Here is an 18,404-nt window from a genome sequence, read left to right as displayed (position 1 = left end):
TTCACACAAGGTCAAGGGCAAGAAGGGTTCCTTTGATGGTTAAATCGCTAAATGGTACAACCATCTCTAGCTAATAGCTGAACTGTCATAAGAGTTCCCTTCTTACTATCATCTCTATTTTTGCTTCGGACTATGAGGAGTCAGAAGCTTAAAAAAAAAAAAAACAAAACAAAACAAAACAAAACAAAACAAATTTTTCTCAAAGACATGAAAGCTGTTTAGCACAAATATGCAATTTTGAAGTACTAGAAAGTATGCAGATTTTCTAAAAAGTTAAAAATCAAAGTTATTACACACATTGTTTGCACAAACAAAATATGAAGTAAGTACATAGATTCACTTCCTTTTGGGGTCAAAAGGAGCAGAGTCGAAAGCATCCACCATGTTTGGGCTTGAAGCTAGAGGTACTGAAGGGCTTGGAACTGCTAAAACTAAAGAGCTTGATGCTGGAGGATCCCCTTAATGAGACTTCACCATCTTGGCGAACAACACCTCAGCCTCTTGAGCCTTCGGACCTTCATCATAAGGGAAAAACACCCTCATATCAGCATTAAAAGCCTCAGGATCTTTCTGTTTATCACCTGACCCTTGGTTGAAGCCGAACCGAAAGGCCTTTGCACTTGACAAGCGCACTAAGGAAGAATAGCGTTCCTGCATCTGCTTTCCAGCAGTTGTGCAAGTATTGACCGCATCCCTCCACCGCAGGTTTTCCGCCTCTAGCTCTTTCACCTTAACCTCAGCAGATGCAAGTTGGCTTTTATACACATCTCTGCCATCATAAGCCATCTTGACATCTAAGAGCGCGTGAGAGAGCTTCTTCCCAATAACCTCTAGCTCCTTCCCCATTTTTTGGATATATATTGATTGAGCTTCAGCAGTGGTGCATAGGGCCATAGTATGGTACATGTTCTGCATAGTTAATAATGGTGTAAATGATGTGAAAAAAAGTTAAGTAAATATCACAGCAGAGGGAAAGTACAAACCTCCATAGCACGAATGGGGGCAGAAGGAAGCAGCTGGTCTAGCCCCATGTTTCCAATGATTTCTTCATCTTTGGGCAGCCACATCCCCCGAGCTACTGCCAAAGCAGCAGAGGGGTCAGTGACTACCGAGTATCTGGAATGAAGAACTAACTTATCAGCTCTTGAGAAGATAGGTATCCACGGTTCTCCAGCCTCTGCTAAGACATAAGCCCTAACTTCTTCCTCAGGGTCAGCTTCACTAGCCTTCTTCCGTTTGCTCTTGGAGACATTTTTGCCCTTGTTGGTTGAAGGAGGGTTCTATTTTGTCTTCTTCATAGGAGGTTCATCAACCTCCTTCTCATGTTCGATGGAAAGGATAACAGCAAGGGACTGATCCTCTGTTGCCTTTTTTTTTTAAGAGCTTCAGCTCTTTTCTTCTCCTCGTCAGTCAGAGGGAAACTGTCGAATGAAGGAAGTGCTAAGTCCACGAGGTCAATTGCTACAGCACTGGAGGCGATTTCCTTGAGGTTGGACGAAGAGAGTAACTCCTCAACAGATGGGGGATCACTTCAAACCTATTCTTCGAGAAAGGTGAGCCTGTTCTTAGCTGCAGAGGAGGGGAAGGTTGCTAAAAAAACATCAATAAATTCATAAGTGTGGCGAAAGAGTAAAACTTGACATGGGAAACAACCAGAGCACTTGTCATGAAGGGAGGGAAAACATTCTATACCTAACTTCCCAAATTTACGTGGGATTAGGAGTTTGCTCGATTGAGACATAGCCCAATTCCCTTTAACAATTATCATCCTCTCTTTCCATTTTTTCTCGGAAGTAGGAAGGTCCATACATATCCTCTGTTAAAGAGAGGAAGTAAAATAAAAATGCCTAGGCTCGGTCCCATACCTGGAAATGGTGTAAGTAATCAATAGGTCAGCGAGAGTCAAGTCAAAACTCTCTAGCCTTCGGCGAACCAAAAGTGCCGAGACTATTCGAAGAAAGTTAGGGTTTACTTGAAGAAGGGCAAGACCTAACTTATTGAAGACTAAGTGATAGAAGGGATGAAGAGGAAATCAAAGAGCATTAAGGTGCCTAACCGATAAAAGCAATTCATTCTCTCCGACGCCCTCGCCAAAACTAAAATCAGCCTTTTTTCGGTATTCAACAATTTCTACCCCTTCAAGGATTCCAAATTCCTTCATTACAGATTTGATGGAGAACTTGAGACGCCGAATAAACAAAATCATCCTTTGTCTCCTCTTTGGTGAAAACAGTATCTGACCCGGAAGTAGATACTTTAGCTTGAGGCAGAGAAACATCCATTTGATTGACTGAATCGTTCATAGATTCAATGGGGTCAGAAACCCTAGGAGGAGGAACCCTAATGAGAATAGGGGAAGATGAAGTTGTGGACTCAAAATCTACAATTTCTATGTGGTCCTGAGTGGGTAAGGTGCTCATGATACGAAATCAAAGAAATAGATGAAAAACTAACCTAGTTTCACGATGAAATGAAGAACTCAATGAACGCAGTGAGAGCAAAAGCAAGTCTTGAAGAAGCTCTTGGGATAGAATCACAATGGACACTTCTTGAACTGCCTCTTGCAAAATTGGCAACCGTGTAACTTCAATTTTCTTTTAATTAAGAGCCGTAGTCCTATTAAAGAGGGAATTGGGGGCAAAGTGTGAAGGGAAATTCCCCTCCAGTAAGAGTTGTTCACGTCATCGCAATACAAATTTATACTTTCGATCCTTTAATAGATTGTCTAAGCCCAATCTGGATCGAGCTCAAATTAAGTCTCCATTTAGCCCAAGATCACTGGTACTAAGCTTCCAGCCCATCAATCAAACTAGGCTGCCCAAGATATATTTGGCCCAAACTATATGGGAGTAAATGAGTCCTACAAAATGAAGGATCCTACAAGAAAGGAAAGTTCTTCAAAAGGAAAAATCTGATATGGTGATAATTGTAAAAAGCAATAACTTAATTAGTAAAGAACTGTATATGGAATTAATTGGAGGGCAAGCAAGGCGAGTCCTACCATAATTCTACCATCTTTTTGTATATAAATAGAGGCCTAGACCTCCAATAAAGATTATCAAGCATTATACGCTTTTCTTTGAGTAATTCTTGTTATTTATTATTTGATCTTGAGAAATTTTGCACCTACATGATGCGTACATGTATAATATATTATATGCACTAAAAATTCGGGACCAAAAATTTGGCTATACACATCTTATTATTATTATTTTTTTATATCATATATTTGTAAAGACAATGAATAGTAAGTAACAAATAATAAAATAAATATATTACAATTAACTCTATCACAATAATCATAATAGAAATAAACTATCTAGATTTAATTAATCAATAACCATAGATCCATAACATGATCAATTCATCACAAAATTAATGAAAAAAATTATACTTCAATTAATCAACTATGTTGCCTAAATTAAAAATAATATGCAGCTGTTTGAACCTCTTAGGGTACTTTTGAACAAATTTCAATATTTCTGCCTTTTACCCCGGATAAATGTGATTTGACTATTGAAATACCTTCATAATAGTTAGAGTTTTATTCAACATGATCCCAAAATGCATCCTTTTTTCTTTTTTCTTTTTCTTTTCTTTTCTTTTTTTTTTTTCATTTTTCCTTGATAGCCTATATATTTATAATAAATGCATAAGTATATGGTGTGATATTTGTGAAAAAATCTTTATATTCTACTAAAACATGAATGTGGTGATTTACAAACTTCCAAAATAATAATAATAATAATAATAAAGATACTAACAAAATTTAAAAAATCTCAAAACAAAACAAAAAATTTATAAATGTGTACAAACATTAATAAAAATTTATGATTCTTCAAAATTATAGTGTTCCACAATATATATATATATATGTGTGTTTCATTACTTTGATTAAAGATTAAGCATTGAATTGACAATAATAAAAGATTAAAAAAAAAATTGAGTGATAGTAGAACAACTTAGAGGTCACAGCCTTTCCCGAGATTGCACAACAAATAGTATTATTTTGATGGTGTGAAAGACAAGGGCTATACCAAACAAAAGACGATAGTTTGTGTTAAGAATGTGTGTTTGAGAAAAATACACCATTAGAAACGTGAACAAATTTTTTTTGTTTTTTTAAAAAAAAAAAAAAAAAAACAATTAGGTTACCCTAAAGTATAAACATGAATTAAACAGAGCAACTAAAACGAATAAACGCGTTATATACAGGATGATGGAAAAAACGCATATTTTACCATATCTTTCAACTCTGATCAGCAAACGAGAGTATTTTCCCAAAATTCGTACGTACACGCTTAATTAGCTAGGGTTACTATAACTGCACACAATTTAAAGTCTATTTTTGCTTCTATTAAAATGAATTAAGCCAATGTTATCTTCTTAAAATATATATATATGTTAGTAAAGTATATCTCATAATGTTTAATACTTAGAATGTTTAATATATGTATTAAGAGTTTAAATAATAATTGTTGATGCGTGATTATGCATAACTCGAAATGACATTACTTTTTGTAAAGAATGACCCTTTATGACACCATTGTGGTGCCTACAAATAGTTCTCCAACGATCAAGTCAATGATCGACCATCTAAAATTTAAGCAGGAAAAATTGTATTTAATTTTTAGGGTACAATAACACCCCCCGAGGTTTGCCAAAAGGACACACATATACAAGTTACTTGTTTTTTGTGGACAATGACACCCCCTTTGTAAAATTCCAACCAAACAAGGCCTTAAATCATCTAAAAAGACAAAATTGCCCCTTAATATTAAAATCAGATTTATTATAAAATATCAGACATGTTAAAAGGACGCAATCGCCCCTGGAAATTTTAGCGGCACAAATTAGTGCCACTTAGCGCTAGATTAAACCACCATTCCACCTAAGTCTGATCTCATTTTTCCTCTCATCCAAAGGTCAAGATTCCCTCACAAGTCTCATCTCTCTCTGTCCCCCCCCCCCCCCCCCCCCCCAAAAAAAAAAAAAAAAAAAAATTTCAAATCCACCATCTCCGCAAACCCCCTCCAAAACCCTCTCTCTTTAAACCATTGCCGCCTTTACAACCACTCTAATGCTGCCAGTGTTCGTTGAGCTTCCATCGTTTGGTTCTGCAGTAACCTCCGAGTTCACGACAACAAGTGCCTCAACTCGGCCACCAATGAGTCTATGTCAGTCCTGACCTTGTACTACTTCAACCCTAGAGACTACGATAAATCATCTTCCGGGTTTAACAAGACCGGGTTGTACCGTGTTGCATTCTTGATTGAATCGGTGTCAGGCATTGGGAAGAACCTTCAGGCAAAATGGTCTGATCTTGTGGTGAGGGTTGGGAAGCCTGAGATCATTTTGGTTGAATTGACCACGGCGATTGGAGCAGACATTGTGTATGCTCACAGGGAGGTTTCACATAATGAGGTTAAGGCCGAAGAGAAGATTGAGGCAGCGATAAAAGACGAAGGCGTCGAATTGGGACGACGACGAGAGAGAATTCCAGCGAGTAAATTGGGCTGCACAATGGGGACGGAACTAGCGAGAAAGCTTCTGATCAACGAGCAAAATTGAACGGTTAGGCTGAACTATGATGCATGATGACAGGAAAGGATTCCTGTAGCAGCAGTGAGATAAATGGCCAGAAAATATCCCCAATTCTGGCTACAAGGACCAGCAACTCTAGCAAATAAGGTGGGCTGAACGACATTCAAGAAAGACTGAACGGTGGGGACAGATCTGGCGAGCAAGGATCTAATCAGTGTGACTAAACCAAAAACTATGATGATAGTAACCCCAGAGGATTTTAGCGGCGATCCAAGACACTACGGTATGTTGCAATTGCTAAAGATGGTGAGAAATTCCAGCGGTGATGGCTGTGACGACGATGCGCTTGTCTACTGCGAAACTAGCTTTAGTTGAAGCTGCTGAACTTGTTCAGATCTGAACCCAAACACGTAAGCAGACCCACAATGACAATCATATGGAAGACCAAAGAAAGCCTAGCGGATCCACTTCAGCGATGGAGAAACTGGCAATGGTGACAACGGATTATGGCAAAGAGCGGTTGGTTTACGGATTATGGAGCGAAATCCAACGTCGATAATGATATTTTTTTTTATGCATAAATTGTTCACGAGGGGTAGATTGGTCCAATTTATTAACTTATAAAGTTAAAAAGGTCCACTAAACAGTTAAAGGGTAATTTAGTCAATTTCCCATGCCAGTTGGCTGCATAAGGTGCCTTTGTCCACTTTTGAACCTTCACGGGGTGTCATTGTCCAAAAAATAATTAACTTGTATATATGTGTCATTTTGGCAAACCTCAAGGGGTGTCGTTGTACTTTACCCCAATAGATATTAACATATCATCAAAAGCAAGTGAGAAGTGATAAAGCCAGAAATGTAATCTAATGGGGCGAACTTGAATAATAATATAAAAAATATTAAATCAAAACAATAAGTAATACAAAACTTTTATATTGTTCATTTGTACATTTATAATTGTTCCATGATAACTTAATTATTATTACCATTAAGTCTCTATTTTTAAGATATACTTTACACATAAATTTCGTATCTACAAATTAAAGAACAAAATATGGGGCAAATAATAATTTTATTAAATTTTAATAAATTGAGTACAATCCTTTGAGATATTCGTTACAAAAGAAAGAAAGTGTCCTCTGATTCGATCTCCTTTGTTGGTTGGATCCAAGGGTTGCTGGAACTTAATTTTCAATCGTGCTATTGACAATCTTCTTCAAGTATTTGTAATTGAGGAAGACCATCGATGATTTCTGATCAAGGGCTAAAGAAGCTTGATTTCGAATAGTGTTGTTTGGTGATTCTTCAAACTTGTTGAATCGCAAGGAAAGAACGACATGATTTTGATATGCTTGTTATTCTTTGTTGAATTTGAGGAAGAACGGCACGACTTTAGATATGCTTATTGTTCTTTGTCTTAAGAGAATTTGTTGAATTTGTGGAAGAACGACACGGTTTTGGTTGTGCTTTATTGCTCTTCTTCTTCAAGGCTGAGGCTTGGGTGTTGGGGATGAATGTCAGCAGAGCTTTTTTATTTTATTCTGGACTTCTGAGTCTCTGAATTTCTGTACCCCTTCCTCATTCCCTCCACGCCTCTATTTATAAACTTCTTAAATTAATAGGATGATGACATGTGTCCTCTCTTGATAATGACATAATTATAACAGGGTCGGGCCGGTTATATTGTGATAATAATTCATAAAAATAATTATTCTAAATATATTTTATTAAGAATAATTATCTTTTTATTTAATCATTTGGGTTGGACTAATTAAATAATTTAAGTTGATCAAGTTTGGACCAATTAAATAATTTAATTAAATATGATACATATATTTTATAGACCAATTTGTCAAGACAAAAGCACATGAAATTTTAGACTTACCTGTACAACCATGCAAAGTAGTTGAATGACATAATGTACAATTTTTAAATTTAATAATCACTTATAGTCATAAGATTTTGAAATTGATGCATTTATAAGATCACAGTTAAGCACTCAAAATGTGAAACATAGCATTATTTCAATTTGTAATTTTTTCCATTTAGATTGTGCCTCATGGAGTTAAACGAATTCAAATGTCATGCATTCATAATATCTATAGTATTCAATTGGTGAAATGTGACAATCGTATGTGTGAATTTTAATCAGAATTCACTTAAAGATTTTGAAATTAATGTTTTTAACTAAACTATATATATTTTTCATAATATGTGATATAATGGTCCTTTTTAGAAGAAAAGGTATATGATTTAAGTTTTTCTAAAAGCATTGTGAGAGTTATTTGTTACAAAAAAAAAAAAAAAAAAAAAAAAAAAATCATAATAATTGTAATTTATTGTAGTTTTGAGAAAATGGTGTATATAAAATAAATTATTAGAATCCTAATTTTGAAAAAGAAATTTAGACAACAAACACAAGTCATCCACCTTAAAATTAGAGTGAAAATAAGTACAACTGGTGGTATTTACAGATATATAGATTTAAAATTTTGAATTATATATTTTATTATTCTTCTAGAAGAGTTGAAATAAAGGAAATTTCACTATTATATATTTTATTTGATAGTGGTAGTGTTACACGTAAATTGTCAGTTGGGCCAAAAAACCTCCAAATCATCATCTGGATAGAGACATGTAACCTAGAAGCTTCGTGACCTGTGTTGCCGACTTGTAGACCTCACTGGTCCCTCATTAATGCGTGAACCCATGGCCCCACACGCACCAACAGCGAAGTATCCTGTGTACCCGTGTCCGTGCCGCGACAGAGAAATATCAGCCTTCGCCTTCTTTTCCAAATCCATAGCCTAATTGACGCGCATAGCCAAGTCATATGCTTACCACATTTAGTCACAATTGTCTGCTACACATATTTTTTCATAATAATGTATATTTAATTATGTATAATTGCAATATTTTATTCAGTTCACACACACATGATGGATATAGCATTTAGGTTTATCACCACTAAGTTTTCATGGTCAGCCCATCTAATCATTAAATGGTTTAATTTAAGTAAATTTTGTGATAATTATCAATAAATGGTATTCCCTGTCGCAAGAAATATCCTTTTTTTAGAACCTAACTTTTTTAAGAGTTTAATTAAAATTTTTTTTTTTTTTAATTATAGTGATACTACTGTGATAGGAAATGGGTTTTCAAATATACCCCCATTTTACCGTGGATTCGCACATGCACGGATTTACTATAGGCTCAGTGGGACGGATGCCCCCCTGAAATTTTTTGTTATTTCATTTTATATCCCTAAATTTGTATTTTTTTTATATTTATATTTATAAAATTTAAAAAAATTTTCCCACTAAAATTATGAAAAAAAATCCCTCTATATAAATTTGCCCCATATGAATTTCTAGATCTGCCCCTGGATCCTTTCTTTTATTATTTTAATGCAATGAGGGTAAAGTAGGAATATTTTTTTTTTAAAAAGTACTTTAGCCTATTTAATGACATTTTTTTTATGGATAATGGAATTAGAGTTGTAATTTTTGAAAACATGAAATGATAAAATCAACACACTAATCCCTATATTTAGATTATTTTGACTATGAAGTAGGTGGGACACATTTTGAGTTTATTTTCAAAATCTTATATTTAGATGGAAATTCAGTTTTCTACTTTTTCATTTGAGGTGTTTGATTGGTTGAGAATTATTTTTGATTCATAAGATAAATCTTATCTTTACTTTATTTTGATATAATTAATGATTTTGCTCAATTTCCCATGTATTATATACATCATTCTATATAATATACACAAAATATCATAAAATATCTCTCTCTCTCTCTCTCTCTCTCTCTCTCTCATATAATACACACACACATCTCATATAATACACACACACACATTTGTATAGTGACCACTTTTCGTTTAATTCCTTTATAAGACCACTACTCTTCCCCTTCAAAGCTCCTAACTATTCTATACCAAATTCTCTCTCTCTCTCTCTCTAAAAACCAAATTCTCTCTTTCTCTCTCTAAAATGGGGAATTTTGTCTCCATGTCGTGCAGTTTCATCTCCCCTAAAATGAAAAGCTCCAAAGTATCTAGAGTGATCCTTCCCGGCGGCGAAGTCCGGCAGTTCCGGGAACCCGTGAAGGCCGCCGAGGTCATGCTCGAGTCTCCCAACTACTTTATAGTCAATTCTAGGTCTCTCAACATCGGCCGGAGATTCTCCGCCCTCGCCGCCGACGAGGATTTGGATTTAGGCGAAGTCTACATCATGTTTCCGATGAAGAGAGTCAATTCCGTCGTCACCGCAGCCGATGTTACGGTGTTGTTGATGGCGGCGAGCTCCGCGAGAAAGCGGATATCGGGGGTCAAGGCGAGAGTATTGCCGGTAGTGGCGGCCGCGGCGGCGAAGGGGGCATCAACGGTTGGTGATTCGCCGGAAAGTGATGTCGGTCCGTCGAGATTGAATTTGGATGACGTGGAAGGGTTTCCGGCGCCGGAGTTCATGTATAGGTTAGCTATATGTAGGTCGAGAAAGCCCTCGCTGGATACAATTACAGAAGAGCCGGTTTGGGTAAGATGAGTAATTGCTGATCTTCTCAAGGGTAGAATAGAAAAATCACATATTTTGTAATTTTTTTTTTTTTGTAATTCTTTTGGAAATTATAGCATTTTGTTTTTAGCGGAGAATTAGTAATTAACGTGTTTTGATGACTTGGTAGTGTAGCAACCACAATTGTGGGAAAATTTATAGAAACATAGAAGTGATTATATTTACAAATGTGTCGAGTAGACTAAATTTTATTATGGTTTCACTTGAAATGTCTGTAATTATATTTGAAGAATGTAATCATATTTTGGAAATGTTGTAATTATTATATTAAATTTCGAAAATGTAATGCCCCGTGGAGGTAGAGGTCTCCCCTTTCGAACATTATTTTTGACTTAAACAGTGCGGTATATGGTTTAAGGGGGGAAAAAAAAAAAATACATTGTAGTCATATATTTAATAACTTAAGTGGCAGACTAAAAAATATATATTAAATTTGCTACTTAAATCAACGAGACCAGCCGATTTAGGTTTCCTTGAAAGAACATAACTAAAGGAAGGAAATTGCAGAAACGGATTCAACCATATCTTAGCCAAACCCTAAAACTAATCCAACGGTACTTCTATTTGTTCCGAAACTCTTATCCTCCTTATTGATAGTTCCTTAACCATTACTCTATTATCTCCTCACCATTCACCAAAATAAAATCTTTGTGGCATGCCAAAATGGAGTGTAATCCGAAACAAATTTGAAATAATGGAGATGGCGACTCTTAGTTCTCATCATGAATGTATGATGTCCAATTTAGATCAAACTTATTTTAAATCAGTTTCCAATTGACTTTTGAGTCTTTTTACTGAGATGGGTTTTCTTTGATGGGAAAAAAAAGGTTGGTTAACGGTTAGGGAAATTTATTTGCGGGTGTTTTCCGCGATTGAGTTGCGTGAGAGAGAACCAAAAAATATATATTTTTGAAAATTAATTTTGATTCAATTTATTATTAAATTTAACTCGAATATGCTTTCAAACTTTTACTTTTTATTTGTTTATATTGTAGATGTTGCTCAAATTTTGGTGATCAAAGAATTTCATTCTAGAAAATTGAAATCGATTATGTGCTTGGTCAGAATGGTGATTTAAAGGAGTGTAATTGTTGTACTTTCGTTGAACCGGTTGCACTTGCCTGATATGTATGAGAGACAATTTTCTATCCGCTTTAAAAGCCCAAAAACTTTAGAAAACCCCTATCTGCTTTAGAAGCCTGAAGACTTTAGAAAAAATGTTGAAGATTTGGGAAATAAGTGGTGTCTGCTATTATAGAGTTATAATAATTGATATGAAATTCCTTGGTAGAATTCTTGTATAACAACGAATTGAGTTTGAAGAATTTACAAATAGAGATAGTGTGAGAGATTAGAGAAAGAGTATAGAAGGGGAAAGATGGGGTTTAACGGTAACTGTTGTAGGGAGATCGGAGAATATATGTAATTTTTAAGTATGGAGATGTAGCCTCAAAAGAGATGATGGATGAGTGAGTGGAGTTTTCTCTTCCTTGATCTTAATAGTGAAATCTTTCTCCATCGACGTAGCCCAAGAATTGGGTGAATCATGTAAAATATTATGTTACGTGTGTTATTTTTATGTATGCTTGTGTGAAGATGTTGCTGTATGTGATAAAGAAACATTTAACTATTAACAACATCTAACCATTGAGTAGGTTGGAGGGATTTAATATCAAGGAGTTAATATCAAGGAGTTAATATCGGTAACACACATGCCATTTCATTTATTAATTAGTCTATATTGAAAGAATAAGTATCATTTTATTTTTGTACAATATCTGTGATGAACATAAAATTTCTATTCACCAGTGAGTAGACAAGTATTGTAAAAAATAAATAAATAAAATAAAAAATAATAATAATAATAATAATAGAAATAGAAATGAATGTAATCACATTTGAACCATTTTCTTCTATAAAAATCTTTCTCGTGACTTTACAATAGAACTTAGTGTCACACCCCGCTACCAAGAGGCTATGCCACGCAGGCGCCACGCAGACGCCCAGCAAACGATGACATGGAGCCTGCATAGACTGGAGCTTTCTAGACTTCTCTACACAAGTATGGAACTTTCCGGAATTCTCTAGATTAGTGTGGAGTTGTCTAGCTTTTTCTAGACTTGTCTAGAATTGTATAGAATTCTCTAGACTTGTCTTGTACATAGTAGATAGTTCTAGAGTTGTGCAGATATTTCTGGAGGATTCTAGACACTAAATCTAGGCCACACATTTGTACACATCTAGAATATTCTTGTAAGGCCAAAGGCCTATAAATAGGAGGTGAGAGTTCATTTACTCCTCACCAAACAACCAAGTTGTAATCTCTCCTCTCAAGCAATACAAGTTCTATACATTTCCAAACTCTCTTGCTCACTTGCCTAACCTCTTTCTACACACCCAAGTAAGCAAAACACTTGTTTAGCCTTAGTCTTCACTAAGCTAGCACACTCGGGTAGGCTGACTTAGCGCTTCAAGGGGGCTTGAAAGTGTCTAAGGCCGCACGGGAGCTTGAAAAGGTTCAAGTCCGTGACATTAGGCTATGGTAAGTTATAACATTCGTTTTTCTTCATTTGTAAATGTCATAATGAATTTTAATTCATTGCCACTAACAAATGAGCCTTTTTGTAAAGGGTAAATTATATTGATCTCCCTTTGCGGTTTGGGTAAATTAAATACAAGTAAATCGTTTAATGTTTATTACTTTGATCTCTTCTAAAATTTGGCACATATGTTCAATGGCACCGTTAGCAGTTTTTTTGGCAGACTTGCTCACTAAATTTTATAAAATGACAATTTTGCACTTCCTTTATATAAAATGCAATATAATATACTATTCTAATATAAGGGCATTACTATCTTTTTGGATTAATTACACTCACACCCTTTAAGGTTTACCCTATTGACAACTAGATGAAAGATAGTTCTTTTTTGAACAATGACATCCCCGGTCAGATTTTGTATCCAAACAAAGCCTAAAAATGAGTGAAATGTCAACATTATCCTTCAATATTTTATTCTTGATCTAAAGTATTAAAACCTTTAAATGACCAAAATGCCCTTCTTTGAGGAAAAAAACAAAATTAGCTCACCAACTTACACTTTCTCTCTCTGACTTCTTTATTTCCTCCATCCTACCATCGCCACCACAACTTACCTCTGCCACCACTGTTCACCACCAACCCCAACTACAACCACCATCGCCACTTCCACCACCGCCCACCCTGTTCTTTATTTTACTCCCCCACTCGCTACAACGTCGAAACCCAGTTGCGGATTCTCAACCGCCATATCCCAATCACTTCTTGGTTCACGCGACTTCTTCATTGATACGTCATCGCTCACAGCCGATTCCACTGTACCAGATCCAGAAGAGCCCAATAAGGGTAACAACCAATTGCGTGTGTGTGTGTATAAATATATCATAAGTACTGCTAAAAAATTACAAATGAGACGATGGAGCTTGGGAAATTTGGGGTGGCGAGAGGTGACGCACAAATAGAGGAGGAACGATGATTACTCCAATCCGACGAATATTCTGATTACCACTCATAGTTTGAGCCGTGTAATGACCCAAATCTGGAGATCTAGATCGCTACTCGGGTCCTTATCCGAACCCGAGGCCACATCATTTCCGATCAATATAGTGATTCTAGAGTCCCCAATGGCAAAATAGTCATTTGGCATGGTCAAATATGGCTTAGGGCTCAAAAAGGGTAAAATTGTCATTTATTAGGGTCATTTAATGATTAGGAACATGTCCAAAGATAAATATTAATTATACTGAAGTCTGGGTCAAAATGAAATTACTAGACCATTTGTGAACACCCTTGGGTCATCCTATCGATTAGATCAACATTCCAGTGAAGACAACAAACTGCAGGGGCCATCTATGCGCACACATGAGGGGATCTGTGCGCACACATGGGATGATTTGTGGCACTGATGAGGGATCTGGAGAATTGCTCACTGTCAAGACTTGGATCACAAAAGAAAGAAAAAGAAAATAAATAAAAATAAATGAATAAATAGTTAAATAATTAGATAAATGAGGTCCAATTATATACTCTCAAAGCCTAACATAAATGCTCAATTGGAGGTCGTCAATGAAGGTTGGTCTCATTTCCCTCTTACACGTATGCCCTCGAAACAAGGTTTAAGAAACTAAACTCTTAAAAATAAATAAATAAATAAATAAATAAAGGAAGACGTTTTGGGCGACCACAAGGAATAAGTGGACGATAACACAATGGGGTTACGTTTGCTGTCCGAAAATGGAGAATAGTGGTCGAGAACATGGCCTTGCATGGTTGTCCACACAGTGGGTTCAACTCCTGGGCTCACTAAACGTCAACGAGGCATTGTGGTCACAGGGGGCGGCTGATTGGTAAGGATTTTTGGACGACCAGATAGCTCGTGTGGGCGACAACACAGTGGTAATGACATTGTTTGGACACAAATTCAACATCACAATAATGTGATTTACCTGGAGTAACAATTCAACAAGTGGGCCAAACTAATGATCCTGCTTTTCAAAAAAAAGAATTTGCATTAGACCAGGGATATAAATATAAATATAACCATGACATAATGTTCATGGTCCACCTTTGATTATAAACAAATTTTTATAACAACATGAATAAGGCAACTAATCAATAATTGAACTCCTGGTTTACATTATTTTTATTTTTTATTTTTTTATTTTTTTTCAAGACAAAAAGTGTTAGAAGTTAAATTAATAGATGAAAAAAGTCGAAATCTGACAGTCTAAAATTTACTGAAGGCACTAATCCACCCGCCTATTGAGGCATCTACTATGAGTAATCATCATACAAGAATTGTCAATTCCACCACACACGGCACACAAGATAACAAGAATGCATATATAGTCCACGTAGAAGTTATGCCCTCCACGGCCTCATTACAAACCATAAAATGTGAAGTGAGAAATTGTCATCTTAAGTTTACACTAATTGGAACAAGAGTAGAAGAAAATCATGAAAAGAACCCCAAAAGATGCATAATTAGGTTGCCGTACCATTTCTCTCTTCGAAAATATATTACCAAGAGTCAAAGTTCAAAAATCTCATTACATCACTTTGCATCAAAACTAGCTGTTATATGCTTCAATAGTGCATCCGGAATGTGTTATTAGAACTTAAAGCTTTCCATAGTCCATCCGAAGGTCCTTGATAACACCACATCCGGAATGTGTTACTTTCCTGCAAAATGTTGGGGTGAGCAAAACTATGCTCATTAGATGATGGTTAACCTAGCCCCGCTATGGTCGAACAAATCATGCAACACGTAAACACGTATCATCAAATATGACCCTAAGGGAGCTTGCTTAAAAATTAATATTCATCTTCTAACGTTCATGAATCAAGGCCTACATCAACAATTATTAATCCAATATTTTTTTTTTTTTTGAAATTTAAAGCAAATTTTATATACAAAGGAAAAAAGATATATAGAAGGCCTTTGGCCAAAATAGCCTTTCACAAGCAAACAAGCCCAGAGGCAACCCAACCCTAAACACCCGAGCAACCAGACAAGCCCCTTTCCTATGTGTTTAGAAAACAAACTTTTTAATGCGAGAGGTTACTTTGCAAGGTCAAAATATGAATGTGGTTTCGGAAACCTTTCTGGTCAAATTTACATTTATAAAAATCACTACTACAACTAATGAAGTATAGCGAGTAGGGATCGTCTGTAGGGATTATACGTGTTGGAATTTAATTTCGACTCTTATATACCAATTGATTGCAAAGAGAGAGATTGGTTGATTAAAGTAAGATGTAATGAATTAAAATGTAATTAAAATAAACTAGTGAAAGATAGTGATTTAAGAGATATGAAGAGAGGTCTTAGAGTGTTGGATTCACCACTAAACTCATGTAATTAACCACTTGCTTTTCATTAATGGGGAATACATTATTGCAATCTAGATATGGCCACAAATATAAACACAATTTGTATGTAAAAGTGTGAACTATCTAATGTAAGAGTGAATTGTCTACCTAACCAATAAGTAAACTAAGTGTAGAACAACCCATCAAGACAAAGTCATAATCCATCAATTAATTAACAAATGTAATCTAATGAGAGCACGCATCGATCTAGAGAATCATGGAATTTGCAATAATAAGTGTGGAGTATCAAACTAAGCAAAGATTGTCAACCTACTTACAAGCATGAATTAATTTATAGAACAGCCCATCAAGTGTAAGCATAATCCATCAAATTAGTTTACAAACCCATTTAATGAAAACACATGCTTAGCCATCACTAAATTCTTGATTAATCACACATAGACATGCAACCAACATAGCGAATTTAGTGTAGAGATCAATTCCCAAATAATTATACATAAGACAACATGTAATTAAAATATAGAATCATAAGAAGAATTAAATCAATAATCACAAGGCTAACCACTAATCACAACAATATATATATAAATCCCCAAAAATAAAAATACAAGGGTTTAGATTACACAAGACTTAGGGTTCATCCAAGCCCTAAGTGTAGATCTAGCCAATCATAGAGGAGGTGGATGTGGTCATGAAACCCTCAAGGGTAAGCTCCAAACATGACTCCATTTTCTTTTTCTTCTTTTTCTTTGAAGCTTGAGAGAGAAAGAGTATATGGATCTAGAGATGTGTTCTTGAGATGTGCCTCCACTTCCCTTTTTTCTTCTAACCCTAATCTCTAACTTTCTATTGAGAGAAACTACAACAATATAGAAATTACAATGTAAAAATATGAATCTCCCTACAAAAAATGGTTTAATCCCTCTTATATACAAGGCTTTTAGAGCCCAAAAATGTGAGATCTCGGCCCTAAGATCTCCCCTTTCAGGTACAGCCCAAGTTGGTTCGAAATGAGCTTTAGATCTGTTTTTTTATAACTTCTGCGAACAGTTCGATCGATCCAACCAACATCGTGATCGATCAGAGGTATGGTATGATCGATCAGAGGTATGGTGTGATCGATCAGGGTTCGATCGATCCAACTTTTCTTCGATCGATCCAACTTAGCAGTTTTCAGCATCAACTTCATTTTTGCTCTAGATCAGCCTCCTTTTGCTTCAGATTCTCACAAAGACTTAGTTTGACTCCAAAAAGGCCTTAATGGACCGAAATTAGCCTGTTTGAACCTTATTGACCTGAAATAGACAAAAACACAAATAAGTACTAAAACAGGAAAATAATGATAGATGAATGGAATAAAATATCCTACCTTAGGTGCTAAAATGCGACACATTTGAACACTCATCACACCCCCAAACTTAGATATTGCTAGTCCCTAGCAATAACTACAAAGAAAAGAATGAAAGAAACAACTATATAACTATAAATTAGAAAGTAATGAAAGGATAATGCCACTTTTGTAGGGAATACGATTGCATTTAGCATATGCAACAAGCTTTTTAAATCCCTAGGTTACCCCTAGTGGACGAGTGAAATCTCATGAGGGTTTCCAGAAATGATACCCACAAACGTTAAGCTCATTCTCACAAAAGAGGCACCAATATTCCAAACAAGTATTGGGAGAAAACTATCTCAAGTATGCAATTTTTCAACCATTTCCAAGTAATCTCCTAAAATCTCAACATCAAGTAAGCAAATATAGTCCTCTACACATTAAGACAATGATTATGCAAATCAAAACAACTCTAAAATCCTTTTTAAATGAACCGACATCAAATATGTTGCTATCTAAGCCAACTGAAGAAATGATTACATCTGGCCTAAAATTAATACACAAATCTAGTACCGATCATCAAGACAAAGAATAGACCTTTTATTAAAACTTTATTGATCTAGGTGCGCTTATTCTTTTCACTCGTTTTTTTTTTTTTTTTTTTTTTTTTTTTTTTTTTTTTGCTTCTTCTAGTCCTAAGGATCAAAGATGGAAGCATAGTGAAATGTGTTGATCTATTAAGCTTTCTAGCGATCCATGAGGTCCAGCGTTAGGTCAATGACTCCCAAACCAGACGGCTTTAGGGTATTAGGTGTTTAAAGACGCCTAAGGACTTACAAGCTCAAATCAACTAGGCTACAAATCAAAATTACCTCCATCTAAACATTTCCTATTTCTCATCTTTTGAGAAAAGTCCTCATTTTTTTTATTTGCTTTTGCAACAATCTTTTTTTTTTTTTTTTTTTTTTTTTTTTTTTTTTTTTGTATCAAGTTATTAACTTAGAGTTTGGACCCTCCACCTTTCAGCGCGAGAAATTCAATGCTTAATAAGGTTAGAATCTCAGCTACTTAGTGA

General features: G+C 35.4%; 2 protein-coding genes across 2 annotated transcripts; both read left to right on the top strand.

Moving 5' to 3' along the window:
- Positions 1-2,470: 2,470 nt before the first annotated feature.
- LOC132296465 (blue-light photoreceptor PHR2-like) lies at positions 2,471-5,571 on the top strand. Its single transcript, XM_059794666.1, has 2 exons — positions 2,471-2,507; positions 5,102-5,571. Exons 1-2 carry the CDS (start codon positions 2,471-2,473, stop codon positions 5,569-5,571), a joined length of 507 nt encoding a protein of 168 aa, XP_059650649.1.
- A 3,844-nt stretch (positions 5,572-9,415) lies between these two features.
- LOC132295383 (uncharacterized) lies at positions 9,416-10,294 on the top strand. Its single transcript, XM_059793639.1, has one exon. The coding sequence runs from the start codon at positions 9,545-9,547 to the stop codon at positions 10,094-10,096; it is 552 nt and encodes a 183-aa protein (XP_059649622.1). The 5' UTR covers positions 9,416-9,544; the 3' UTR covers positions 10,097-10,294.
- The last annotated feature ends 8,110 nt before the right edge of the window (positions 10,295-18,404 follow it).

Source organism: Cornus florida, unplaced genomic scaffold (genome assembly GCF_030987335.1).
Source record: "Cornus florida cultivar Cherokee Brave unplaced genomic scaffold, ASM3098733v1 CherokeeBrave_3.0.0_Hap2_Chr02, whole genome shotgun sequence".
NCBI lineage: Eukaryota > Viridiplantae > Streptophyta > Magnoliopsida > Cornales > Cornaceae > Cornus > Cornus florida.
This window is presented reverse-complemented; position numbering and strand designations above follow the sequence as displayed.